This window comes from Protopterus annectens, chromosome 3.part1, assembly GCF_019279795.1.
Source record: "Protopterus annectens isolate FY-2018-M chromosome 3.part1, PAN1.0, whole genome shotgun sequence".
In the NCBI taxonomy this organism is placed as follows: domain Eukaryota; kingdom Metazoa; phylum Chordata; order Ceratodontiformes; family Protopteridae; genus Protopterus; species Protopterus annectens.
In genome coordinates, this window is record NC_056732.1 from 319,804,713 (window position 1) to 319,832,370 (window position 27,658).

At 38.9% G+C, this 27,658-nt stretch overlaps 1 protein-coding gene across 1 annotated transcript in view; it reads left to right on the forward strand.

Moving 5' to 3' along the window:
• The first annotated feature begins 2,514 nt into the window (after positions 1–2,514).
• DAZL (deleted in azoospermia like) overlaps positions 2,515–27,658 on the forward strand; it is a 2,235,938-nt gene continuing 2,210,794 nt past the window's right edge. Inside the window, exon 1 of the mRNA XM_044066765.1 lies at positions 2,515–2,641. Coding sequence (XP_043922700.1) covers positions 2,639–2,641 — 3 coding nt within the window. The 5' untranslated portion in view covers positions 2,515–2,638. The remainder of the gene's footprint in view (positions 2,642–27,658) is intronic.

A 27,658-nucleotide genomic window follows, 5' to 3' on the forward strand; every position in this document is an offset into this window, starting at 1 on the left:
CTTTTCTTTATCCCCTTCTTTTGTATTTATTACAATGTCTATTTTTCTGTATGTCACTTTGTTTTTCTTGTTTTTTTTTTTATCCTGGACTAAGTTTTGCATATCTTCTTTTTCTATAAGTTGCACATCTTCTTCACACTCTAACCATGCATATCTAGTATCACCACATTTCTTGCATTTCAAATCACATTTCTTTGCCTCATATCCTGCTTTACCACATATGATGCATTTTCTTTTATCACATTCACTAATCAAATGATTGACTTTCCCACAAAAAAAGCATGCTAAATAGCAAAGCACATGCTTTGGTCTCAAATCCAGTTACGCTCGGCCACTGTCAGGTGCCAACAGTGCCACAGGACCTTAATGCATCCCTCTTGTAAGAGGTGGGCATGCTGGCATCTGCTAGTCATTCCCACCTCTCCTCTTGGGCCAGTAACCGAACACAGGTCATAATCAGAACTTTATGCTGCAGAGCCAACAGGCAAATTATTGAAGTGATTAACTGCATATAAAATTATGTTTTGCAGGGAGTAAGCCTCCATGTACCAATCTTCCCCAGCTATGGGAGACGGTACCTCCAGTACCATCAGGGCTGCACAACCTTTGAGAAGGAAACATTAGGTTTCATCCTTCTGTCTCCAAAAATGTGGAACAGTACCTCTTAGAATGTAGAACAAGTAAGCAAAATGTGGAACACTTACTAACAACTTCAACTAAGAAATTCACAGCATAGATGTTAATAACCATACTCGCGAATTCGGTCTCATTTAATATATTTGTAAAGAAAAATGTGGAACAGTACCTCTTAGAATGTAGAACAAGTAAGCAAAATGTGGAACACTTACTAACAACTTCAGCTAAGAAATTTCCTGCATAGATGTTAATAACCATACTCGCGAATTCTAGTCTCATTTAATATATTTGTAAAAAAATAAATAAATAAAACGATGCATGCGAAAACTTTTCAATGCAAAACCAAAGAATTGTTATGACTCAACCTAAATAGCGTTTCTCGTTATTGGGTATAAATCCAGTCGTAAGGACGAAAAAACTTTGCCCCCCTTCAATAATAATAATTAAATAAATAAAATAAAATGCCGTGGTACTACTGTTCTGCATTTGGCCCCTGTTGCTGATAAAAATGGTACATTCACAGTCCCCCCACTTGGTTTAAATAATTAAACGCGCGTTTACCAGCAGTTGTTTCTTTTTTTTATCTGCTTATTTGTTTATTTACGTTTGTTTACTGGGATAACCCGACAGGGTCAGCCAAAATATGAGTACTCCGTTGATTTGATGCCATAAGTTTATTTTGAATAATTCTTGGTAATTTGAGGTTCGATCTCATGACATACTCCCATGCACGTTTGTGATTGGCACAGTTTTTGTAAATAGTTGGTAAATAAAAATGTAACATCAATAGCTATGGCTCCAGGAGTTTTAAGTGAAATTCAGTTATCTTCGTATCTCTCGACACGCCATCTCCAAAATGTCAAACGCCACCTCTCACAATGTGGAACAAACGTGCAAAAATATGGAACAATGACAACTTAAATTGTTTATTTAAATGTATTTGCCAGAGCAGGCACTGGTCAAAGAAAGATCGATTAGAGGCACAGCCCGTGTAGAAGTCCGTGTAGTGTTTAGAGTCCATTGACAGGTCCCTTAATGATGTCTACAAAGTGATGAAGAAGCATGAAAACACCCTTTGAAAAGAAAAAAACACACTACTCATGGTCTTCGATAACATAAATATGCAATAATGCAAGTGATATAACTTCTGCTCCGCCCGAAGTCATCTATTTTCTACTTCACATTACTCAGTATCTTATTTGTTTAAGAATTCTGGACAAAGACGAAAATAATAAGGGAACAAAGGCCCTAATCAGGGAACGTCTAGACATATATATATATATATATATATATATATATATATATATATATATATATATATATATATTTCTTCCAACTCACTTAACAAGTTAATAGAATAGCAATTTTTGAATCAACTAACATTTTTGGGAGTTTAAGAAGTAGAACACTCTAAAGTCCGTCAGAAAAGTGATTTACTAGAAAAATCATACTTTTTATATGGGGAGAAATTAGACAACAACCAACTACAGGTGAGCACACTATTGTATTCTTTTCATTCACGAACAACACAGTTGGGGGGGGGGGGGGGGGGGTTGAACGTCAGAAAAAAAATTCTTCAACAATTACCTACAAACGGATGGTCAACCTGAAGGCGCCGACGAGCTATAAAAACAGAACCAGGAGCTGCAAAAATTGAGAGGGGTGTAGCACTGAATATTAACCACACTATTGATTACATTGTTGGCCGCCCAAAGTTTTATAACATTTATAATCTTTTTTCAGTAATTGTAAAATCAGATATCTTGCGAACTGTATAAAATGTTTGTGTTATTATTACTTCAGAATGTTATATTAAATTTAGTCATCGCCCCTTGTAGTATCGAAGTTTCCGAGTAGGTTCTGCCAACAGCTCAAGCGGTGAGGACAGCAGGTGGCAGTTCCATTTTAGGTTATGGCCAAAAGTTGGTTAAGTTAATATTATTTATTGTTTTAGTTGAATTATTTGTTAAATAGTTGTACGTCTCCTCCTTTCTGGCTCGCAATGGTAAGTCACAAGGATTGGTTTTGTTATTTATTTGTGTTGGTAGTGCTGGATGCTAAAAAAAGCGTATTTTTCAAGTGGCGGTCAAATTCATTTCAGCGCTGAGGGACGACGACCTCTTTGGAGTCCCAACCAAACGAGAATTTACGTTACCATTTTAATAATAATAATAACTTTTTAGTGACGTTAATGTTTTTAGTTGTTTGCTGTTATGTGTTTGCACTAGAATCAGAAATTTAACTCAACATTTTGAGCAAACTGTATTTTTAAACAAATCACGTTTTATTAGACTAATTGGCATAAATGTGAATGTTAATATGCTGAATTTGGGTAAAGTAGGATAAATGACATTTAGTACTGATTTCAGCAATAACGATAATTTGCTAGTGCCGTTTTGTACTTAACTGTATTTTATTATTTGTTTGCACTGGGATCAGTAATTGGGACTGCTGAACATTTTGATTAAGCTGCATTGTTTTTAAGCAGTCACGTTTTTATTGGAGCAGTGACGTACAAGTCGGCTGTTAAGAAGACTATTATATTTGGGGTCAGATAACAAGGTACTACTCCTCAACTGTCTTTGATTTCGTCAAACGTTAGACTCAGTAAATAATGAGAATAATTAGTTATAGAGTTATTTTACTTTTGGAAATGTGTGTTAATTTCTTATTCTGTCAGTGCCCCATGCTACTAGTACTGAGTCCTCGCTTATTTCCAAGATTGCTCCCTAATTCTGGTGACATCATGTGCCCGTAATTGGTTGAGAACTGTGGTACAAATATGATAATTTAAGTAATGCATAAAAACACGCATATGGAGGGGTAGGCGGCAATGGGAAATACAACTGCTGCTTTCATTGATAATGTGTTTTACATGCATATTGTTGTGAATGCCAGCCAGGTAACTGTTTTGTGGAGTTTAGCTATTACAGTTTATATTATCGATAGCTTTTAATCTTTAAGCATCGCTTATTTAAATCTTTGCATGCAGTTTTATGCATTGAAACCAAAAATGTGTGATTTGATTATGTTATACATTTTCGTCACTACCACACCCCGCAAGCGACCAAAGGTTGAGAAGTTCTCTTCTCACTGTTTGGGTATCAGTTATGTACAGCAAGAAAAAGCACCTTTGTTTAATTTGCATACGTGTGTGTGTGTGTGTGTGTGTGTGTGTGTGTGTGTGTGTGTGTAGACAGGCAGATAGATGTAGGACCTCTATATACCTACATTGTAGGTATATAGAGGCCCACCACCTCATAAGTAAGGGTATTTCATCTAGGGACAAGGAGGTCATAACATCCCTGTATTCTTCCCTTATAAGGCCTATTATTGAGTACAACGCTCCATTCAGCATGTACCTCGCAAAGCACATGCAGCAGCTGGAGAGACCACAGAAGTTCCTAACCAGGAGAATCCAAGGCCTCATAAATCTACCATACACAGATAGGCTGAAGGCCCTATGCCTCTACTCCCTTTCATACAGACTCCTCAGAGGTGACCCCTGTCTGGCATACAAGGCGATCTCGGACCCTGCCTTGATGGGACTGCTGCATATCCGCAACTCAAGCTCCACGCGAGTAGCCCACAAATGCGGCTTCAACCTGGTTTGTGACATCAATAGGACTTGCTGGTGGGACAGATTTGTGTCCCAGAGACTCCCCCATCTATGGAATAGACTCCCTCTCCACATCAAGCAGAGTTCCTCTTTACCCCTTTTTAAGCAGAATCTGGATAACTGGATGGGAAATAGAAAATACATCCCTGGGATTCCACCAGCGCCCCTGCTGGACAGGGGCATCGGGTGCTGATTTGTCTATGCATGGGCTAAACTCTTGTCTAGGCTTATAAGGCCTCAGGGCCAATAGCTTAGTAACTTCCTATGATCCTGTATATCTATGTATATATGTATATGTGTGTGTATATACACATATACATGTATATGCACACACACACACACACACACACACACACACATATATATATATATATATACACACACACACACACACACACACACACACACACACACACGTATACATGAACACCTATATGTGTGAATATATATGTACAGAAATAATCTGTATGGATATATACTTATGTATATGTGTGTGTGTATATATACATACATATATATATATATATATATATATATATATATAAAAATGTGTGATATATATATATTATATATATATATATATGTATATATATATATATTATATATATATGATATATATTCTATATATATGTGTGTGTGTGTGGTGGTGCTGCCGTAGCGTTGTCGCCTCACAGTAAGATGCTGTCCGGTTCGATTCTCAGCTAGAGCGTCTTCTGTGTGGAGACATGCGTGAATGGGCGTGCCTTCGTTGAAGGTTGTGTGTCAGGGCTGGTAACTCGGCATGTAAAAATCAACTACCAATCATTAGCGGACCGGAGTTCCACTGTGGCGACCCCTAACCGGGAAAAGCTGAAAGACACAACATTTCTGCAAGAAAATGTTTATGTAGAGGGCTTGCCCAACAAACCTGTCCCTTAAAGTGCCTTAATTCTAAGCATTACAAGTCTGTGTATTTAAAGACTTGAGTAAGGGAACTTGGATGGGAGTCAGTTGTTATGGACTTTGGTGGTAATAATTGGGACAGAAGGAATCGTGTATATACTGATTATGCAATGCTGCCAGCTCCTTTGTATGTTCTATTTCATCAGTAAATATGACCTTTGGGGAGTGATATGTATCAGGTAAATGAGGGTTTTAGACATATTTCTAATATTCCAAGAATGTCTGAATTACACTGAGATAACCAGGTATGGAGCTTTGGAAGTTTGTTAGTTCCACAAACTACCACATAGGTGGTAGCCCCCTAAATACAGAAGACATAATAAGGGATCTGGGGACCCAAGTAGATAGTAACCTCTCCATTGATAATCACATTGCCAAAGTGGTTAGAAAATCCTTCTATGTGGCCCACCTAATCACAAAAAGGTTTGCATCCATATTGAAAGAGGTCATTGGGCCCATCTATGCATCACTCATCAGACCCGTCATAGAGTACAGTGCCCCATTTGGGATGTACCTTACAAGATACATGTAACAACTGGAAAGATCACAGAAATACCTCACCAAGAGGATCACTGGCCTCAAGCAGATGCCCTATGCAGCTCGACTGAAGAAACTCCAGCTGTACTCTGTTGCATACCGCCTACTCAGAGGTGATCTCTGCCTGACATACAAGGCCATGTCCAACCAAGAATTGATGGACATGCTCCACCTAAAGAAAACCATATCCCCTCGAGCCACACGCCCCAGGGATCTAAACCTCACCACAACAATAAATAGGACATGCTGGAGGGATAGATTCCTGTCCCAGAGACTTCCCATGCTCTGGAACAAGATTCCAGTCTACATTAGGCAGAGCTCCTAGCTAACCCTCTTCAAGAGAAACCTTGACTAGTGGATGGGAAACAGAAAGTTTACTCCAGGGATAATTTCAGTGGCTCTGCTGGACAGAGGCGCAGGGAACTAATCTAAGGGGGCGGCGAAAGCAAACACATTCTGGCTAGGCTTATAAATGCCCTTGGGCAGATAGCCTAGTACCTACCTATGAACCTATATGAACAACATATGTGTGTGTGTGTGTGTGTGTGTGTGTGTGTGTGTGTGTGTGTGTGTGTGTGTGTATATATATATATATATATATATATATATATATATATATATGGATCTACTTCAGTAGATCGAACATATTACAAGTTCGAACCAAATATGTCCGAGACCATATGTTCGAACTTGTAATGGTTCGAACACTGAAGTAAAAAAAGAAAAAACAAAAGAAACAAACAAAATTAAACTGCTGTAGCAGGGGGGTTACGCCCCCTGCACCCCCCACACCCCCTTACTTAAATATACCAACTCTTGAGATCGCACTACATTGCGGAAATGGGAAATCTTCCCGTTCTGCTCTGTATGTGGATTTCCATTCAATCTGTTCGGACTTTTAAATGTTCGAAGTTATGGTCTTGGCCATATCGTCTTCGAACATTTAAAAGTTCGATCTACCGAAGGGGATCTATATATATATATATATAAATGCATATATATATTTATTTATTTATATATTTATATATCCATATATGTATATATATATCGGCATCATATATATATATATATATATATATATATATATATATATATATATATATATATATACACACACGCACGCACGCACGCACGCACACACTTATTTTTATGTAAATACATATGTTTATGTATATGTGTGTGTGTACATATATATATATATATATATATATATATATATGTATGTATATTTATATTTTTATATATATATATATATATATATATATATATATATATATACACACACACACATGAGAATGTAGATCATTTTTGGGTCTTAAAAAGTTCATGTACCTAGAAGTTCCACACTGAAAGTGTCTGTCACACTTTGAGTGTAAGCAATTTTTTAACTGATTTCAATGGTAAATAGAAATGAATCATATTATTTCATTAAAAGAAATGCTCTCGCTTAGTAAAACTACCATATTTTAACCACCCTGTGAGCTTCCTGCAGTTGGGAAATGGGCTCTTTGATTTACAGTATTAATCCCTCCCCCCAGATGCGCAGTAGCAAGGTTTGCCCAAACCCCACCCAACACCCAGCACCAGGTGACATTTTACTAAATTCATGAATAAACGACTTGATGTTTTACTCATCCGCAGGAATATTCATCTGGGATTGTCAGCATGCGGAAAGCAGGTAGTGCGGGCTTGTTAATGCACTAAGAAGCCACAGGCCACAGTACTTATGTTTTTGGATGCTTTTTCATGAACCCACATTATAAAGCAAAAGCAGCATCTTTCTGTCAAGGCATTTTGTTTATTATATACTAATCAGTGTACAAAAGAAACACAGGCCACAGTACTTATGTTTTAGGCTGCTTTTTCATGAACCCAAATTATAAAGCAGTGACATCATCTTTCTGTCAAGACATTTTGTTTACTGCCTGCATTTTTTGTACGCATGTCACATGAGTAAACCATTAAGTATGTTTACTTGTAGCTATGTTCCATTTAAACCCACATATCTAACATTTATTAATATTACAAAATGAGTGAGTAACACTGATGAAACAAAATGCTTGAGCCAAGAACTGCTTATATTAATCAAAAAAATGGTGAAAATGTATTTCATATTAAACCACATTTTTTGATAAACTCACTCAGACTAATGACACCTGTCTCTCATTGCTGCCATGCACATTAATGGCTACAGTAGAGAATGTTTAACTAAAGAAAAAAGGCCAGTTTTATGTTGCAGCAATATGAAAAGGGGATAGACCATTTTCTCGGCATGACTTTCATTAGCAAGCACAGTATCTAAAGTTTTCCCCTTTATGATGAGAATAATGCAGATGGTAAATCTACAACTCCTAATGTTAGCTACAGTAATCATGAATCTGGGGTCCATTTAAAACATCAAAAGTAATTTAACTGATATTAGAGTTACATCAAAGTCATCATGTAAGCCAAACAACTTTTATTATAGCATTTTAAAGGCGATCTAAATATATAACTGCAATTTTTGACGTCAGGTGTGTTTTGCAACATAAATGCTCTGCTATTGCTATTTTGTTTTTTCTTACATGCATATCAGTGCATACGTTTATACACACCACACATACAGTCGCGCACACGCACACAAATACTACTTTTTTCCCCTTTGCTTTTGCAGTTTTTTTTTGCTTTTACACACATACACATTACTTTTTCCCTTTGTTTTTTTTTGCAGGGGGCAAGCTCCCTGGTCCCCCCCACAACCTTGGCTAATTAAAATATACAAACTCCAAGATTGCACTACATTGAGGAAGCGGGTAAACTTCATTTAGACAGTGAATATTCATTATGTCACAGGCAAATCTGCATGTCGTTTCAATCAAGCATCATTTGCATACTACATCACAGACAGTAGGCATGTCAATCACTCTGCCCCCCCCCCATTCCTTTGCAGAATGGCCTGAGGGGGGTGGTTAATACTGTGAAACAAAGCCACCAGGGAAAAGAACTGGACTTTGTTGCCAAAGTAAACATTCCTTTGCAGAATGGCCTGAGGGGGTGGTTAATACTGTGAAACAAAGCCACCAGGGAAAAGGACTGGACTTTGTTGCCAAAAATAAAAACTCATATTAAATTGTTTCTGTTGGGTGGCCATGGTGGTGCAGCGGTTAGCGTTGTTGCCTCACAGCAAGAGGTTCTCTGGTTCGATCCTCAGCTGGGGTGCTTTCTGTGCGGAGCCTGCATGTCCTCCCTGTGGTCGCGTGGGTTTGCTCCGGTTTCCTCCCACATCCCAAAGACATGCTGAGGGTGGATTGGACACTCTAAATTGGTCCTAGGCATGAGTGTCTGTGTGTGTGTGCCTTCTGTGGAAGGTTGGGTGTGGGCTGGCAACTTGACACCGTACAACTCCACTGCTAATCATGAGCGGACAGCTGATCCGCTGTGACGACCGCTAACCGGGAAAAGCCAGAAGAAGAAAGAAGATTAAATTGTTTCTGTTGTTTGGTATCTTATCAAGGTAGCTCACATACAGATATTTATTTTATTAGACTCTTGGAGGGAACTTGGTATTTTTTTGTCTTAAAAATCTCAGAACGTTTACTATTTGTTTGTGGTTTTTTTCACAGGACTGCCCAAATAGGGACCGTCCTTCATAAAGAGGGACTAGAGGCAACCCTATTTATTATTAAGTGACTGTAATCCACAGTGATTTACCAGGAAATCTGCATTTTTATGAGGACAGGGCAAAAATATGAAGCAAAATCAGAGACGCTGTTCAATATCAGGGACATCTGGGTGGCGAGCATCCTTACAATTTTTTATGTTTTATTTTTCCGTAAATGTTGCAAAAAAATAAACTTGAAAGTAGGAAAAAATAAACATCGACAAGAAATACACTCGAAAGTCAGACAAGTTGGTAAAAGCAGTACTTTGTTGGAGTAAAAGTAATGGGACAGATGTTAGCAAGTTTCTTTGTGTGTATCACAGTTTGGGACTGCCTGCTGAAAAGGTTGTTTGTGTAGCGGGCAAAGTGCCACCTCTAATACTGTTGTATCCTATGTGGGGCTTTCTCAAGCATTATGTTAGTGGAAACTAAATTTTACTGATTTGCTGTACTGGTCTGAAGTGAGAAATGTGTTTTTGCAGACCCATTGTGTACATGTGAAGAAGTGGCAAAGCCATAACATTACTCTTGTGTTTTAACGGCTTCAATTTGTTGTTGATATTCAAGCAAGTGATAAATAAACAAGTCAATAAATAAAGCAAGCATGCAAGCATAACAACATACAGTGGATATAAAAGTGTATACACCCCTGTTAAAATGCCAGTTTTTTGTGATATAAAAAAGTAAGACCACAATAAATAATTTCAAAACTTTTCCCACCTTTAATGTGACCTATAACCTGTACAGTTCCATTGAAAAACAAACAAATCTGTTAGGAGAAAAATATAAAAAATAAAAAATGTACAATAAGCTGGTTACACAAGTGTGCATACCCTTAAACTAATACTTTGTTGAAGCACATTTTGATTTGATTACAGCATTCAGTCTTCTTGGGTAGGAGTCTCATCAGCATGGCACATCTTGACTTGGCAATATTTGCCCACTCTTCCTTGCAAAAGTGCTCCAAATCTGATTGCGAGGGCATCTCTTGTGCACAGCCCTCTTCAGGTCACCCCACAGATTTTCTATTGGATTTAGGTCTGGGCTCTGGCTGGGCCATTCCAAAACTTTAATTTTCTTCTGGTGAAGCCATTCTTTTGTTGATTTGGATGTATGCTTGGGGCCATTGTGTTGAAAGGTGAAATTATTTATTTATTTATTTAATTTTATTTTACATTTGTTGACCAGGATAGTCCGACTGGATGCATGTCCATTTGCAGCGGAGGCCCGGGGAGAAAAGCTCCAAGGGTAAGCAGATACAGCATTACATAATACCAGCATTACATATTACAAACAGACTATTTACAGAAATTACATAAGTAAGCAAGTTAAACAGGTTCCACAGGTTACAGTTAATCCTGTGCACAAGTCAGGATTAAATTAAATTACACAGTAAACTGGTTAACAGATTTTTACACATTCTAGAGAGAGTTAGCCAGGCTCTTCATCTTCAGCTTTCTAGCAGACACCTGAAGGTTTTGGGCTAAAAGTGACTGGTATTTGGAACTGTTCATAATTCCTTCCACTTTGACTAAAGCCCCAGCTCCAGCTGAAGAAAAGCAACCCCAAAGCATGATACTGCTGCCAGCCACCATGCTTCACCGTGGGGATGGTGTTCTTTTGGTTCATAGGTTGGTACTAGGCTATCGGCCCTAGGGCCTATACAAGCCTAGCCATAACAATTCCCTGGCTATTTCTTTCCACACAATTTACTTCCCTGGACCCCTGTCTAGCAGGGTGACTGACGTGATCCCCAGGGTGAATTTCTTTTCTCCCATCCAATCATCAAGGCTCTTTTTGAAGAGGGCCAAAGAGGCACTCTGGTTGACATGTATGGGCAGTCTATTCCAGAGTCTGGGGAGTCTCTGGGTCAGGAACCTATCCCTCCAGCATGTTTTGTTTATTGTGATGACAAGGTTTAGATCCCTGGAGCATGTGGCTCTGAAGGATTGGGATTTCTTTAAGTGTAGCATGTCCAACAGCTCTGGGTTTGACATGGCCTTGTATGTTAAGCAGAGATCGCCTCGGAGTAGATGATATGCGACAGAGTATAGCTGGAGTTCTTTAGGGCGGTCAGCATAGGGCATCTGCTTTAGGCCTGTGATTCTTTTAGTGAGGTATTTCTGCGGCCTTTCCAGTTGTTGCGGATGTCTTGAGAGGTACATACCAAATGGGGCATTGTATTCTATAATGGGTCTATTGAGAGATGAGTACAGTGGGACAATGACCTCCTTTTTTCTGGATGAAAAGCCCTTAGTGATGAGGTGTGCCACATAGAAGGATTTCCTGACTGTTGTGGCAATGTGGTTATTGAAGGTGAGACCACTATCTACCTGTGTCCCTAAGTCTCTTAACACACTTTTGGTGTTTAGTGTACTGCCACCTATGTGGTAATTCACGGGTACATGTTTTTTCCCAAAGGGGATAACTATACATTTCTTGGCGTTGAGCTTGAGCCCATGGCTCTGGCACCAAACATCTGTTTCTGTAAGGCCCTTTTGTAGAGTATCTACATCATTTGGGGAATCAGTAATGGCTCCCAGTTTGCAGTCATTTGCGAACTTTGTTAGCCAGAGTCCCTTAGTGTTGGCCTGTACTTCAGAGAAGTAGATGCCAAACAAGAGACTGAACCCTGAGGTACTCCACTTGTCATTTGTCTGGAGCTGGATTTGGAGTCAGCTACTTTTACAGTGTGGGTTCTGTCAGTAATCCAGTTGGCAACACATCGAGTGATGTAGGGATTAATGCCCAGCTTAGTAAGTTTATCTATGATGTGAAATGTTGTTTTTGCGCCAAGCATACCTTTTGGAATTGTGGCCAAAAAGTTCAACCTTGCTCTCATCAGACCATAATAGATTTTCCCACATGCTTTTGGGAGATTTGATGTATTGTTTTGCAGATTTTAGCCTGGCTTGGATGTTTTTCTGTGTAAGAAAAGGCTTCTGTCTTGCAACCCTACCTCATAGTCCAGACATATGGAGAATACAGGAGATTGTTATCACATGTAGTACACGACCTGTACTTGCCAGAAATTCCTGCAGCTCCTTCAGTGTTGCTGTAGGTCTCTTGGCAGCCTCCCTGACCAGTTTTCATCTTGTCTTTTCATCAATTTTGGAGGGACGTCCAGTTCTTTGCAACTGTCCCATATTTTCTCCACTTTTTGATGACTGTCTTCACTGTGTTCCATAGTATATCCAATGCTGTGGAAATTTTTTTGTACCCTTCTCCTGACTGCTACCTTTCAACAATGAGATGCCTTTGACTCTTTGTAAGTTCCCTGTGAACCATGGCTTTTGTTGTACAGGCAACTGAGTAAATGTCAGAAAAATCCTACTAGGACAGCTGAACTGTATTTGGGGTTAATCAGAGTCTCTTTAATTGATGGTAGGTGTGTACCCAAGAAGTCTGAATGCTGTAATTAAATCAAAAGGTGCTTCAGCAAAGTATTAGTTTAAGGGTGTGCACAGTTATGCAACCAGCTTATTGTATGTTTTTTATTTTTTATACCCCCCCCAACAGATTTGTTTGTTTTTCAATTGAATTGTACAGGTTATAGGTCACATTAAAGGTGAGAAAAGTTTTGAAATTATTTATTGTGGTCTCATTTTTTATATCACAAAAACCTGGCATTTTAACAGGGGTGTGTACACTTTTTATATGCACTGTACACGGATGCACAAAAGAAGTGGTTACAACTACGTGCTTATGAACGGCCATCCAAAAATCTTTGCTGGTTGCACAGTTAACAGCTGTGTGATGTAACAAAGCTTTTCAGGCTTTGTAGTAGAACAATACCTTGCAGGATACACAGTAGCAAGTCCACCCTAAACCCCACCCACCATCCAACAACTGGTGACATCTTTGAATACAGAATTAATATTCATACTGATGGCATCATGAATATTTATAGTGTATTTGTAACCATAGCGCGAGTGGCCAGAACAATTAAATTCTATGAAGCTAAACATTTATTAATTTATTAATTAAGGTGGGCCCATGCATTTAGTGAATATTCCTTGTGTACTCGTAACGGCCTTTTGTTATTGTAGTACCTAGCAGGATGCTCAGTAGCAAGACCTGCCTAAACCCCGCCCACCAAGCAACAATCAGTGATGTCTTAGTAAACTTAAGTAATATTCATAACAATGGCAGCATGAATATTCATCGTCTATTCATTGTGTCTGCTCTTATAAAATGGTGTATTCATTTTGCGCTTACAAACGTATTAACAGACAGTCTGCAACAGTTCCAGTGAGCTAGTAAACATGCAAATAAATAAATATTGCACGAAGGATTACATTACTAAAGTGAAACATTAATGTGTGAGTCATGGGTGTCTGTGTGCGCGTGCTTGATAGTGGCAGCTCGGGCTTTGTTTTACTGCAGTACCTTGCAGTCAGTCTGTGCAGATGTGGGCATGGCCGTAGTGATTGGTAGGTGAAAGGTGTGTGCCGTCGTGTGAGAAACATACACCCATGCAGATAGGTTCATAGGTAGGTACTAGGCTATCTGCCCTAGGGCATTTATAAGCCTAGCCAGAATATGTTGGCTTTCGCCTCCCTTTTAGACTAGATTCCTAAGCCCCTGTCCAGCAGGGCCATAGAAGTGATCCCAGGAGTGAATTTACGATTTCCCATCCACTCATCAAGATTTCTCTTGAAGAGGGTCAGCGAGGGGCTCTGCCTAACATGAACCGGGACTCTATTCCAGAGCGAGGGAAGCCTCTGGGATATGAATCTATCCCTCCAGCATGTCCTATTTATAGCTGTGCTGAGGTTTAAATCCCTGGAGCGTGTTACTCCAATGGATTTGGTTTTCTTGAGGTGGAGCATGTCCATTAGTTCCGGGTTAGACATGGCCTTGTACGTCAGGCAGAGATCGCCTCTGAGTAGGCAGTAAGCAACTGAGTAGAGCTGGAGTTTCTTTAGTTGAGCTACATAGGGCATCTGTTTGAGGCCCACGATCCTCTTGGTGAGGCACTTTTGCGGTCTCTCCATCTGTTGCAGTTGTCGGGTAATGTACATCCCAAATGGGGCATTGTACTCAATTATGGGCCTGATGAGTAGAGGGGCACAATGACCTCTCTTGATCTAGATGTGAACCCTTTTGTGATTAGGTGAGCTATATAGAAGGTTTTTCTAACCACTTTGGCAATGTGATTGTCAAAGGAGAAGTTACTATCTACTTGGGTCACCAAATCCCTAATTACTTCTTCTGTACTTAGCGGATTACCTCCTGTGAGGTAGTTTGTGGGCACTTTGTTTTTCCCAAAGGGGATGACTATACATTTTTTGGCATTTAGCTTTAGGCCGTGGTTCTGACACCAGGTATCCATCTCCGTAAGACCCTTGTGGAGGATGCTTATGTCAGCCAGAGAGTCGATTATGGCTCCCAGTTTGCAATCATCTGCAAACTTGGTCAGCCACAGTCCTCCCGTACTTGCCTGTACCTCAGAGAAGTATATGCCGAAGAAGAGGGGTCCCAGGACAGAGCCCTGTGGGACGCCACTTGTAATCGGTTTAGAGTCAGACATGGCACCCGCAACTCTGACCATTTGAGTTCTATCCCGGAGCCAGTTTGCAACCCATCTTGTGACAAATGGATTGATATTTAGGCTGGTAAGCTTATTTATGATACCAGAGTGGGGTATTGTGTTGAAGGCCTTTGCGAGGTCCAAGTAGGCTGTGTGGACTGCCTTTCCCTCATCTATGGCTTTGGTAACTGTTTCGAAGAAGTCAACTAGGTTTAGGAGGCAAGATCTGCCTTTAACAAAGCCGAATTGGGTAGGGACCAGTGTCTGGAGGTTCCCAATGTCTTTGTTTTTGAGATCCATGATGATGCGCTCCATAGCCTTGCAGACCAGGCTAGTCAGGCTTATAGGGCGATAGTTCCCGGGATTTGTTGTGGCGCCTCCTTTGTGGAGCGGGATTACCGTTGCTGTACACCACTCTTTGGGTACATAACCTGTGGTGAGGCTGAGTTGGAACAGTGAATTTATGTGAGGGTTTAGTTCTTTTGGAGTTCGTGTAAGATGCAGCCCGGGATGCCATCTGGTCCCATTGATGCTTTGCCTTTTTACTTTGGAAAGGGCTGTTTTCACCTGTGTGTCTGTGATGTCAGGGGGACTGCATACTTCTGGGATAGACACAGGTCCTTTTGGTGGGGGGTAAAGATTGCACTGGACCTGTCCGCCAGGATGTTGGCAATGTCAGTGAGTTCAGTGTATTTTGTGCCATTTTGCACCAGCTCAGAGCAGATTTGGGAGTTACCACCCAGATTCTTGACGTAGCTAAAGAAGGCCTTGTGATTATCTTTAGAATCTTAGGCAATTTTTCTTTCGAAGCTAGCCTTTGATGATTTTATGAGGGATCGAAGTTTCCTGCTAGTACTGATCAGGGATGCCTTCCCTTTTTGGGATTTTGCCCTATCATGTAATAGTTTCCTTCTTCTGTTGTAAAGTTTATTTATGGCCGGGGTTCACCAGACTGGTCTCCTGTTTTTGGAGGAATGAGTCTTGGTTTTACTTGGGATGGCACGATCCATGCATTCCTGTAGGTGCTCATAGAATGCATTTGTGAAGGATTCTGCTTTTTGGGTAGCATTTTCCATTAGCCCGGGTGCTTTGAAGTTCTCCACCTCGGTCTTGAGAAGTGTGAAGTTTGCTTTTGAGAAGTTTTTCACAGTGGTTTCCTTGGCTGGGGGTGGGGTCAGGATGTGGATGTCCATAGTGGTTAGTTTATGGTCTGATCTTACCAACGAGGGGTTTACCTCTGGTGTGGAACATTGAGCCCCCATGTTGGTGATGACCAGGTCCAATATGTTGTCCCCTCTTGTGGTAGTGGTGACCAGGTGTTCCATGGCGTTTGAGTTTATAAATTCCAGGAACCGTTGGGCAAAGGAGTTTGGACTTGAGTAGTTTTCCCAGTCAATGTTTGGGTAGTTGAAATCCCCCAATAACATAGTGTTTGTTGAGACCTTCATATTCTCCAATCCTTTCAGGAATGCCGAGTAGGGGTCCTGGGACAAGGTGGGTGATCTGTAGCAGGCTAAAAACTGAAAAGCAGTTTTGCCCACTGTTAGTTGCACATGGATGGTCTCCGATGCCTCGTGCAGTGCCACTAACCTGGAGGTGTGGGTATCCTTGATGAAAATGGATACTCCCCCGCCTTTAGTATTTTGGTCGGAGTTCCGGGGACAAAAAGAATGGTATGAGTTGAATCCTGGTAGTGCTGGGGTGCTCTCTGGCGCCTTGAACCAGGTTTCTGTTACTGCACAGATATCGATTTTCTCCATACTAAGGAGTGCCTCGAGTGCGTGCATCTTGAGGTTTAGACTTCTGGCATTGAGTAGCATTACCCTTAGTTTTTTGTTTCTTGTATTTTCTATGGAGGTGGGTTTGTCTTTTGAGTCTTGCCTAAAAAAGGCACTATGGGGATGGCAAGAGCCTTAGCCAGTATTCGAAAGTCTAAGGGTGGCAGGTGCAAGCTGTCCCTAGTGAAGCAGCGTGGCTTGTCGAGCATGTCATCCCAGGCTGACAGACACTGGATCCCCTTTGAATGACACCAATAGCTTAGCCAATTGTTAAAATTGATAATTCTGTCCTTATACTGTGGCAACATTCTTGGTGAGGGCAAGATGCTACTCAGGGTCAGGGTCATACTGGCCTGGGCTACATGATCCGAGAGCTCCTCTATGTCTCTTTTCATGTAGTCCAAGGAAGTATGTCTCAGGTCATTCACACCAACATGGACAATGACAGAGTCATATTTGTACCTGCTGTGAAGTGACCTGAGTGTTTGTCTTATGTGGCGGATCCTGGAACCCGACAAGCAGCTTACAGTGACCTTCTCCTTGTTCAGTCTGGTGAGCGGAGCATCAGTGTGCCTGATAATAGAGTCTCCTATTACTAGTGTATTTGGTGTGTTATTTAGCCTTAAGGGCTGTGACTGTGTGGCACACTGACTTTGTGAAGTATGTGATACATGACAGTTGTTAAATGGTAGCGGTTGCTTGGATGTCTGTTTTGGAGGTTTCTGCTGCTTTGGCAAATTTTTATTTAGAGCCTCCGAGCATGTTTTTGTGAGTTTATGTGACTTGTTTGCTGATACGATTGGTCTGTGTGAGACTGAATGTGTGGTGTGGGCTGAGACCACTCCTCCTGACTGACTGTGCCAGTCTTGGGTTGAGAGATCTCGGCCTCCAGTTTGGCTGTATAGTTGCTTCTCTCACATACGTTTGAGTTTGTTGGAAGGAGGAGAGGGTTGTCTGTGTACATAAGGCAATTGTAACATTGCCTCAAGATTCCCAGATTCACCAGCTGGACTGGAGAGTATATCTGAAACTGCACTTTGGACATGCCTGGATAGTTTAAAGAACTGTTTTGTTGATTGTCCGGAATGGACGAATAGGGAGCATTGTACTTCTAGGTAGTATAAGGGGGTGTAGTGCTATAGTATGTTAGTGCTATACTGAGAAATTTGAGCAAATGCTGGGCTGTAGAAGGAAGGTTGAGTGCTTACTTTGAGAGTTTGACTAGTTCCAAGGGAAAAATTGAGGAGCAGACTTTGTGGAGCCGGGAATAGTTTAAAAACCGCTTAAACAACTGCGCAATGTGCAAAACCGCTCAAATGCGGCTTTTAAGGCAGGGAGCTAGAAAGAGATAGGAATTAGCCCAAAATGGCCAATAAGCTACTAGTTGCTGGGCTGAGACCACTCCTTCAGGGACAGATAGGCTGCTCAAAGCTCCCCACTCTCACTGGTGAACAGAGAAGCTTCCTCCTATCCAAGTAAGGATATGGGCAACACAGGAACTATACCACAGCCCAGAATTCAGCAAACCTGAAATCTGGACTACTCTAGTTTAGAAAAGGCGGGAAACAAGGATATTTTTTTTTTTTTTTTTTTTTTTAGCAGAAACAACAGAAATTTAAACAGGAAACACTGTAAATGCTTTAAACGGCTAGCACACTTGAGTGTGTAGCCTACAACAGTTAACACAAAAACAAAGTGCAAAAAACAGTTAAGATACAAAAACAATGCTTTTGAGATATTAGGTAAGCCAGAAACTCGCTTTTCGGCGAGAAAATGCAGTCGCAGTTAGAAAGCAGAGAAAAAAATACCATATCTGTTTAAAGTCTCTCTCATTTGTCTCTCTGCTGCTTGGATCACTCTGCAGGACACCACGAGGAACTGTGCTGAGTTAGAAACAAGCGCAAAACCGCACAAATGCGGGTTTTAAGGGAGGGAGCTAGAAAGAGATAGGAATTAACCCAAAACGGCCAATAAGCTACTAGTTGCTGGGCTGAGACCACTCCTCCAGGGACAGATAGGCTGCTCAAAGCTCCCCACTCTCACTGGTGAACAGATAAGCTTCCTCCTATCCAATTAAGGATATAGGCAACACAGGAACTATACCACAGCCCAGAATTCAGCAAACCTGAAATCTGGACTACTCTAGATGCAGCATGAATATTCATTGTCTATTCGTAGTTTAGCCTTTTCCTCAATGTAGTGCAATTTCGGAGTTGGTATATTTAATTAGCAGTGGGTGTGGGGGGGTGCAGTTTTATATATATATATATATATATATATATATATATATATATATATATATATATATATATATATATATATATTTGCAGTTATAGTGCTATTATTTTTTTTCCTTTGTTTTTGCAGGCCTGCACCCCCATCCCCCGCTAATTAAATCTGCCAACTCCAAGATCACATTACATTGAGGAAAAGGGGTAAAGTACAAATAGACAATGAATATTCATGTTGCATCTGCATGGGTGTATGTTTCTCATACGACAGCATGCCCCTTTCACCTGCCAGTCATGATGACCACACTTGCATCTGTACAGAATGGCCTGCAAGGTACTACAGTAAAATAAAGCCCTTGTAACCATGGCTTGAGCGCCCACTATCAAGCGTGCACACACAGACACCCATGACTCACACATTAATGTTTCACTTTAGTAATGTAATCCTTCATGCATTATTTTTTATTTTTTATTTATTTTTGTGCATGTTTCTTAGCTCACTGGAACTGCTGCAGACTGTTTGTTAATACGTTTGTAAGCACAAAATGAATACACTACTTTATAAGAGCACACACAGTTGTTGGTAATTATAAAAAACATTAAGGGTCACGTTCCCTTATATTTTCTTTTTTTTATTTTAATGTATATAGGAATTTAAATAAACAACTAAAGAGTCATTCTTTCAACATCAAACTCTCGTGTTGTAGTTTCTTTTTTATTCCCATACTGCTTCTGACTTGCTTGTTGTCTATGTTCATATGTTGGCTTGAGTTCTTCTTAGTGTACTATCTGTAATGAGACATTGTGTTTATAGTTAGTTAATGTATTTTTTTCATTTTTTAAGGTTTAAGTTACATATAAGCATACATTTACATACTTATTTTGTTGGGTTTCTATACTGTAGATGTTTATTGTTCCATCATTTATTTTGTCTTTGGTTTTTGATGTTTCTGCTGCATTTTCAAAGTTTGGAGCTTCTGTGTTATGGAGTTTCGTTTTTTTTTTTCTTGGTTCGTTGTCTGTTGTAGTATTGATATTATCTTCATTTATTGGATTTTTTGGTGTTTGTTGTTGTGTTCCAGAGATTATTTTTCCCCATGTTTTGAATTTATCTGGTGATGGTTGGTAATAGGAACGTAGTGATGTTTCACTTTTATGTCCTGTGACAGTCATTATTTGTCGTGCTTCCATTCCTGATTGTGAAAGTAAGGTTATTGCTGTTGTTCTTAAAGAGTGATTTGTATAACTTGCTGATAGATTTGCTAGTTTGCAAATTTCTGTTATCATTTTTGACAGATAATGTATTCCCATAGGTTGTGTTGAGTACCACGTTTCCATTTTGTCTAGTACATGTTGCGGAAGTTTGTTTAAGTGGAGAAGCAGTGCTTTTGTATTAGATGGAATTTTTTTAATGTATTTTTTGAAACTTTTTACAGGACATAATGGGTCTGTGGGGTTTTCAAACATGAGTCCTCAGTAATTGTTTTGTGAAGTTGTAATGTTCTGTGTGGTTTTTGGTATGTTCATTAAATTTTTTTGTTACATATTCTTTGCTATCTTCATTTTTTTATTGTAAAACTGCCTTGTGTGAGGTATTGCACTCCATTTCCACATCTTGCGAAGTGTAGTTGCATAGCAAACCAGAGTTTTCTGACAAGGTAACTTGCTTACTACTGCATTATTTGTAGTCATGATTGTTCTTTTTAAATGCAGAAAGTTATATTAAATCTTTCCTGCAAATGCACATCTGTATCTGCAAGCAGGGAAAGTAGTTTAGTGTAGTTTCACTTGTTAAGAAAACAGAATGCATATGGTTCAAGTAGTATCTATTATTTGTAAAGCTGCTAGGAAGTAGATAACCTGAATGGATGTGCTCGTATTATCGATTAGTTATTGTGTGAATCTTACTTTTAAGGTATTTGAATATGTGGTTTTTCGGATGATTTCCAGAATTTCAGTGCTTTCAACTGGTTGGTAGCAAGTGTATTCTCTTTTGCTGGACTGAACAGGGGTTTGATTCATCTTTAGGTAGGAGTTTGAGGGGTTAACTTCTCTGATTGGATTCAGTTGACGTTCTATCGCATCAGAAAGTTTTCATGACATGTTTCCATTTTTGTGGTGGTTGTGTAGCTTTGGGACTGAATTCCCTAGAGGGTAGTGACCATGTGTGCTAAGTCTTTATTATACTGTATTTAGTTGTTTCCGTCCTTGCATCAGAAGGTGTTTTACATGCAGCTTGCTGTAAAGGATCCATTTTGCTTGAAAGTCATTACATTTATGCTGAACTGGAAAAAAGTCTTTCAGAGTGGAATTGTTGTAGATAGAAAAGGTTTTCCTAAGCTAATGTGTTAGCAGTAATGTTCTGTGTAAAAGAAAAGTCAGGTATATATTTGATTTATTTTTTTCTTTTTGTAGTTATTTGATTGTCGATCATATGGTGTCGGCCATATGAAAGTTGGCATTCTGAACGGTTGACATTCTGAAGTAGACCCGCTCAATGATATATTAGCGGCAAGACCTTTCCTGTTGGTTGTTGTGTCTTTCGGCTTTTCCCGGTCAGGGGTTGCCACAGCAGAACTCCGGTCCGCTAATGATTGGCAGTAGAATTTTACGTGCTAAGTTGCTGGCCCTGACGCACAACCTTCAACGTAGGTACGCCCATTCACGCATGTCTCCACACAGAATTGTTTTGATTTACAATGGGCACGCTGGTCAGGCTGACCAATCAGCATGCTCGTTTTTGAATGTTAATGGCCAGCCATTATATAATTGCCAGTATTCTTAAACCTGTAATCAGGACTTTTGGTTAGCCTCATTTAACTCTATTAACTTTCCCACCGTAGTTATTTGCTCCCAATAATTTGGTTCCTTTGCTGAATTTCTCTAATAAATTCCATCCTGCTGCTTATTTTCTGTATCCTTACCTGCAGTCATCCCTTTTGGTAAAATCTTTCCACTTCCACATTGGCCTAGTTCTCAGACTACCTTCTGCTACTTTATAAATGTAATGTTCCATACGGTTGTTATTATTTTCCTTAATTGATTGCATCCAGAATTCTACTCTCTTATTTTTTGATCTCCTCCCTCCTGTGTCATCATCCTACCGAGTGCCTTTTGCCCTAGATATTTTGTCTGAACTGAAACAAACAAATAAATTAATTAATAAATAACAGCACTATTCTAGAGCAGTAGTAACACTGATAACCTATATCAGGGGTTGAGGGATAATGATACAAATTAATGCACATTTACTCCCTTGCTTTGAAGAAAAATAAAAATGAGTTCTGTTACAGCTACAACTATATTTCTTGTGTTTTACAGCCACTTATTTTTTTCTTTATTTTATTTATGCTTGTTTACTGGGGTAGGGCACTGATCAGAAACTGATAACTTTCAGGCTCAACACATGAAACATTCACATCAAAACAGAAAGAATTACAATTGACTAAAGAAAATTATATAGTGTTACAATATTCAATAAACAGTTGTTTAATACTCGTGCTGGATGAAGAGAAGAGAGTAAAGAATAGGTATTAGAGGTTAGGAGAGTGCCATTATATAAACATAGGCTTTTATTTCATTAAAAAAAAAAACTTCTCCTGGTTTGGCCTGTGTTAAAATTAACAAACTAATAAATGAAATACTGTAACTACATTCTGTTTATACCATTAGCATATGGTTTCTGCACACGAAAAACTTAATACAGTATGCAAACTGACAGTGTTTTTGTATTTATGACTGTTAATGTTTATTTATTGAGAGCAAAAAAAATGTTTTATATTTCCATTCAGGAAGACTGTATTGCATTCCCTGGCAGCTGTAATTGGCTATGTTCCAGGTTGTCAGAAAAGAGTCTTCTTAGTTGTTTTGTTGAATATTATAATAATACCTGTTTTTAATTACTTGTATAAAATTGTTATGATATTTCTCTTATATGTTAAAACAATAAACCTGTTTTGAAGAAAAAAGAAAAGAGTCTTCTTTTTTTTTCAGTAAACATTTTTATTAAATTATCACATATAACAAAGGCAATCTTATGTTTATGTAAATGAAAAACTAACAACATTAACACCACTTTAGTTGCAAACATGCATCACAGACACCATTGAAACAACTGTAGTTGCAAACATTGTACATCACTTATAATCTATCCGGTCATTATCAGTTAAGCATTATATGGCTCATTCAAGTCTTGCCTGTTAAACCTTGTTCCTTCTCTGCATATATTGTTCCCACAGTTCCCATTTTTTTTCTATGTGGTTTGCTCCATCCCTTTTCTAAAGATCCCATTTCCAATTGTTTTATTTCCGTTATTATATTCAGTACTTCTAGTAAAGTTGGTCTACACTTTGGTGTCCATTTTCTAGTAATTGGTTGTTAGGCAGGCACCATAATTAGACTCAGCAAGGCTTTACTATGTCTAGGCAGTTCCGATTCTGTATCATAGCTCAAAAAAATTATTTCCCCAGTCAGTCCAATCCACTCATCCAGCATCTCCGACAGAGCGGTTTGCAGGAAATCCCTAAAGTCGGCCAGCTCATTACACTCCCAAAAAACATGTTCCCAGCCACCTCTTTCCTGTTCATCACACCACCAACATTTGCTATGCACCTGAGGAAAATTTCTTTGGAGTCTACTTGGGATATAAAAATATCTATGTAAACACTTCCAGGCAAAGATCCAAAGTCTTCTAGTCTTTGTTGCATATTTGGGAGATATGCATATATCCCCACGTTGTCTCTTTGTGAATTGCTTATCAAATCTCTCTTCTAAATCCTTTCTAAGCTCCTGTGATTTATTCTTATAATTAGCATGCAAAATTCGATATGCTGTACTAATTATTCCTTTTTTAATGGCAGCTTTTGTTCCAGATTCTATTAAAAACTCTACCAGCGCTGGTCTTTCGTTTAGGGACCCCTATTTCCTTCTCTTTACCTGTTATCCTTGATAGGGAAGACAATCTCTAACTTGCAGTCCAAATAAATTATTGGCCTCTTCCTATTGTATTACCTTTCCCTTTCTAGTTATTTGCTGCCAATACCTTGGTTCCTTTGCCAGTTTCCTCCAATAAATTCCAGTCCCGTCTTGCGTGTTTTCTGTATCCCTAACCATAGTCATCCCTATCGGCAGAATTTATTTTCTCCATTCACGTGTTGGTTTAGTTCTTAGAATACTCCCTGCTATTTTATGAATATAATATTCTGCATGATTTTGGTTGTTATCCGTAAGAGTCTGCATCCAAGATCCCAATCTCTCCTATTTTCTCCGTGTATCATCATTTTTCCTTTCCACTTTGAATTATAGTTTTCTATTTGTGCTATGTATAAGAGCCTTAACTGTGTTGCTCTGGGTAGAATCAGCTTATCCTAGTTGACCCTTGCTGTCTTCCCTTCCCAGATAAAATCCTTCAGCTCTTTTGTAATTGCTATCCAGAACTTCTCTGGTTGATAAATGTATGCCTGACTTGTGTATAAGACTAAAAGGACTAAGAACATTTTAATGGCTTTTATCTTAGTATCCATATCCATATAACAAAACTTCCAGTTTCTCAATTTTTGTATTATCTTCTGTTTAGTCTCTTCCCACATATCCTTACCTGTCACCACAGGGTCATTTCTAATCCATGCTCCTGAATATTTAATTTTATCATGTCCTTATAAATGTAGATATTGTTGGACCAATTCGTGTGTGGGTACATAATTTACCGCTATTGCCTTTGTTTTAGCTTCATTCATTTTGTATCCCAAGAAGATTTGAAACTGTCTTAAAATGTTCCACAACACTGTTAATGTCCTTTTCTGATTTTGTCATGTATAAAGTAATATCATCTGCAAACAGCTAGCTTTTCCTGACTACCATACCAATTAGATCCTTGAATTTCTGAGTCCGTTATTTTCTTTGCCAATGGTTCTAAATATAATGCAGACAACAAAGGGGAAAGTGGACAACCCTGCCTGGTTCCTCTAGTCAAGCAGAAATTATTAGAGGGGACCCTACCCACTTTAATTTGTGCCTCCGATCCCTCATATAGTCTTCTAATCAACTTTATAATTGTATCAGGGAAAGCAAATGCTTCTATTGCCTTGCTCATGAAGTCCCAGTCTACTCTGTCAAATGCTTTCTTTGCATCAAGACTCACCAATAAAAGTGGTACTTTCTTACATTCTGCTTCCCTCTGGATTACCTTTGTTCTGTTAATATTGTCAAATGTTTGCTTCCCCTCCACAAAACCACACTGATCCATATCTATCAAGTTTGGTATCACTTTTGCCATTCTTTTAGCTGTTATAGACATAAACACGTTATAGTCATGGTTTAGCATTGCAATGGGCCTGTTTGAAGCTAGATCTGATGGATCGTTACCCTCTTTAGGTATTACCGTTACCACCACTTTCTTCCAGGATGCTGGTACTTCTCCTCCTCTTAAAATACTGTTAAACAAAACCTTCCAGATCTTTATATCAGTTTTTCCCTCTTAACTTCCAAACTTCCACAGGCATACCATCTATTCCTGGGGACTTTCCTCTAGATTGGTTATACATAGCCATTTTTATCTCAGCCCATCCTATCGTAACTGTTAGTAACTGAGACTCGTACCTCTAACTTTGGCATATTTAATTCTTCCATAAACATTTCCATCTGTGCCTGTATTTCTCTGCTTTATACAAATTTTCATAAAATTTCCGAAATATTTCTAATACTTTAACAGGGTCTCTTATTATCTTCCTTGTTATAGGCTCCCTAAGCTTAGTGACTGCCCTTTCCACTTTTTGTTGTCTGAGTTGTTGTGCTAGAAGTTTTTATGCTCTAGAATTACTGTAAGTTGCTTAAGAGCAATCTTTCTAAACTTGTGCGTATTATCAAGGTAATCCCTTATTTTCTGTTTAGCATTCTGCAGTTGCTCCTTTTCTTGTTCTGAGAGATTCCTCCTATTTTGCAATACTTTGTCAGTCCCTCTAAATAATTCTTGTTACTGTTTATCCATATCTCCCTTTCTTTTATTTCCAACCTAGTTTTAAACTCCACTTTAATTTTATCCCACTCCTTAGCTATGTTTTCAGAAGATAATTCCATCTTCGCTAGTAGTTCCTAAATTAATTCCACAACCCATTCCTTAAATTCCTCTCTTTTCAACCGACAGGTGGGAACGCACCAGTGTCTTATTTTCATTTCATTACCTTGCATTTTTATTTTAGTTATTATTCGTGCATGATCTGAAATAGTTATTGGGTGCATTTCAAGACCTTCAATTAAATGCACATGTTCCTGTGAGGTATAAAAGCTATCTAGCCTAGCCCAGTTTTTGTATCTCAGTGAATAATATGTAAATTCACTCTGAACTCCCAGTACTAAATTCACATCTTCCATGCCCAAACTTCTTCATAAATGTCTTCAAAAATCTACCCTCCCTTGTTATATTTTCCCTTCTAGGCCCCTCAGTCACATATTCACTGTTGCAAACCAAATTCCGGTCTTCACCTATAAGTAATATTCCTTGCTGAAAGCTGATTATTTCTCCCTGAATTTTCTTAAGCCCCATTATAGCAGTTTTAGGAGGGATGTAAATGCATGCCAGCATAATCCTCCTCCCTAGCCAGTAGCCCCTTAGTACTGTACATCTTCCATTGTTATCTTTTTTCCTCTTCTATCACTATTGGAGCTCCTCTTGCAATTAATACAAGTACTCCTCTTTTCCTGTGCCCCAGATATTCTGCTAAACAACCATCCTGAAAATCTTTCTTTATCAAATTCACATGTGCAGTTCTTTCCAGGTGTGTCTCCTGTAACATAGCTATTTGCACTCTACATTTTTTTATATAATTCACTACTCTTTCTTTTTTATATTTATGTGTAAGACCACTCAGATTAAAAGACATTATAGAAAGCAAAATTTTGTTGTGTAATTATTATTACCACCTTTCATACATAACTGCTGTTTTGCTAAAATGTCTAGTTCCAAATTTTATGTTACATGCATATACTGTTCGGCAGGTTGATCTTTTATAGTTGTTTCATGTCATATCCATTTGCACCTATGTCACATCTTACATAACTTTTTGTTTTTTTTTGAAAGCCCTCAAACAGAACAAATAACCTCCCAAAACCTATGAACTTTACAGTAACACATAAAACTATGTGCATCTTCAAATACTGAATTTTTTACTTCCTAATAAGAACATAAGTTCTAAGTTGATAACTACACAGGCAGGCTAAAGTTAACCAGAAAGAAAGGTTAGTCATGCTAAGATACATGGTACCACCTGTGCTATTTGATTTTTTTATATCTTTATAAATCTCTCAGTTGAGAAAACACTTGACTGCTTTCAGTAAACATTTTCTCCAAGCCATTTCTCTTTATCAGATTGTCTTTTAGTGACATGCAAACAAGACACAAAACTGCTAAGGGTACCTTGTTTATCAGACAGAAAAAAAAGCCTTACGATATTTAATATTCTTTTTCATTTACATGCTTTGTAATAAACTTGTTACTGGATAACACCATTTCCCTATGCACACATGGGGAAAAAGCACACTGATTTTTCTTTTGTCATACTCTCTTAACCAGACCATTCCGCTTACATTTCTCAAAACTGAACAAAGAAGAGAGAGAAGGATGAACAAGAAAAAAAACAAAATAACTTGTTTATATTAGTATCCCAATTCCTTTTAAAAAAAGAACTGAGAGAACTTTACTTCAAGTCTAACTGGTTTTGTATTATCTTTAAAGCTGTCACACCAGAG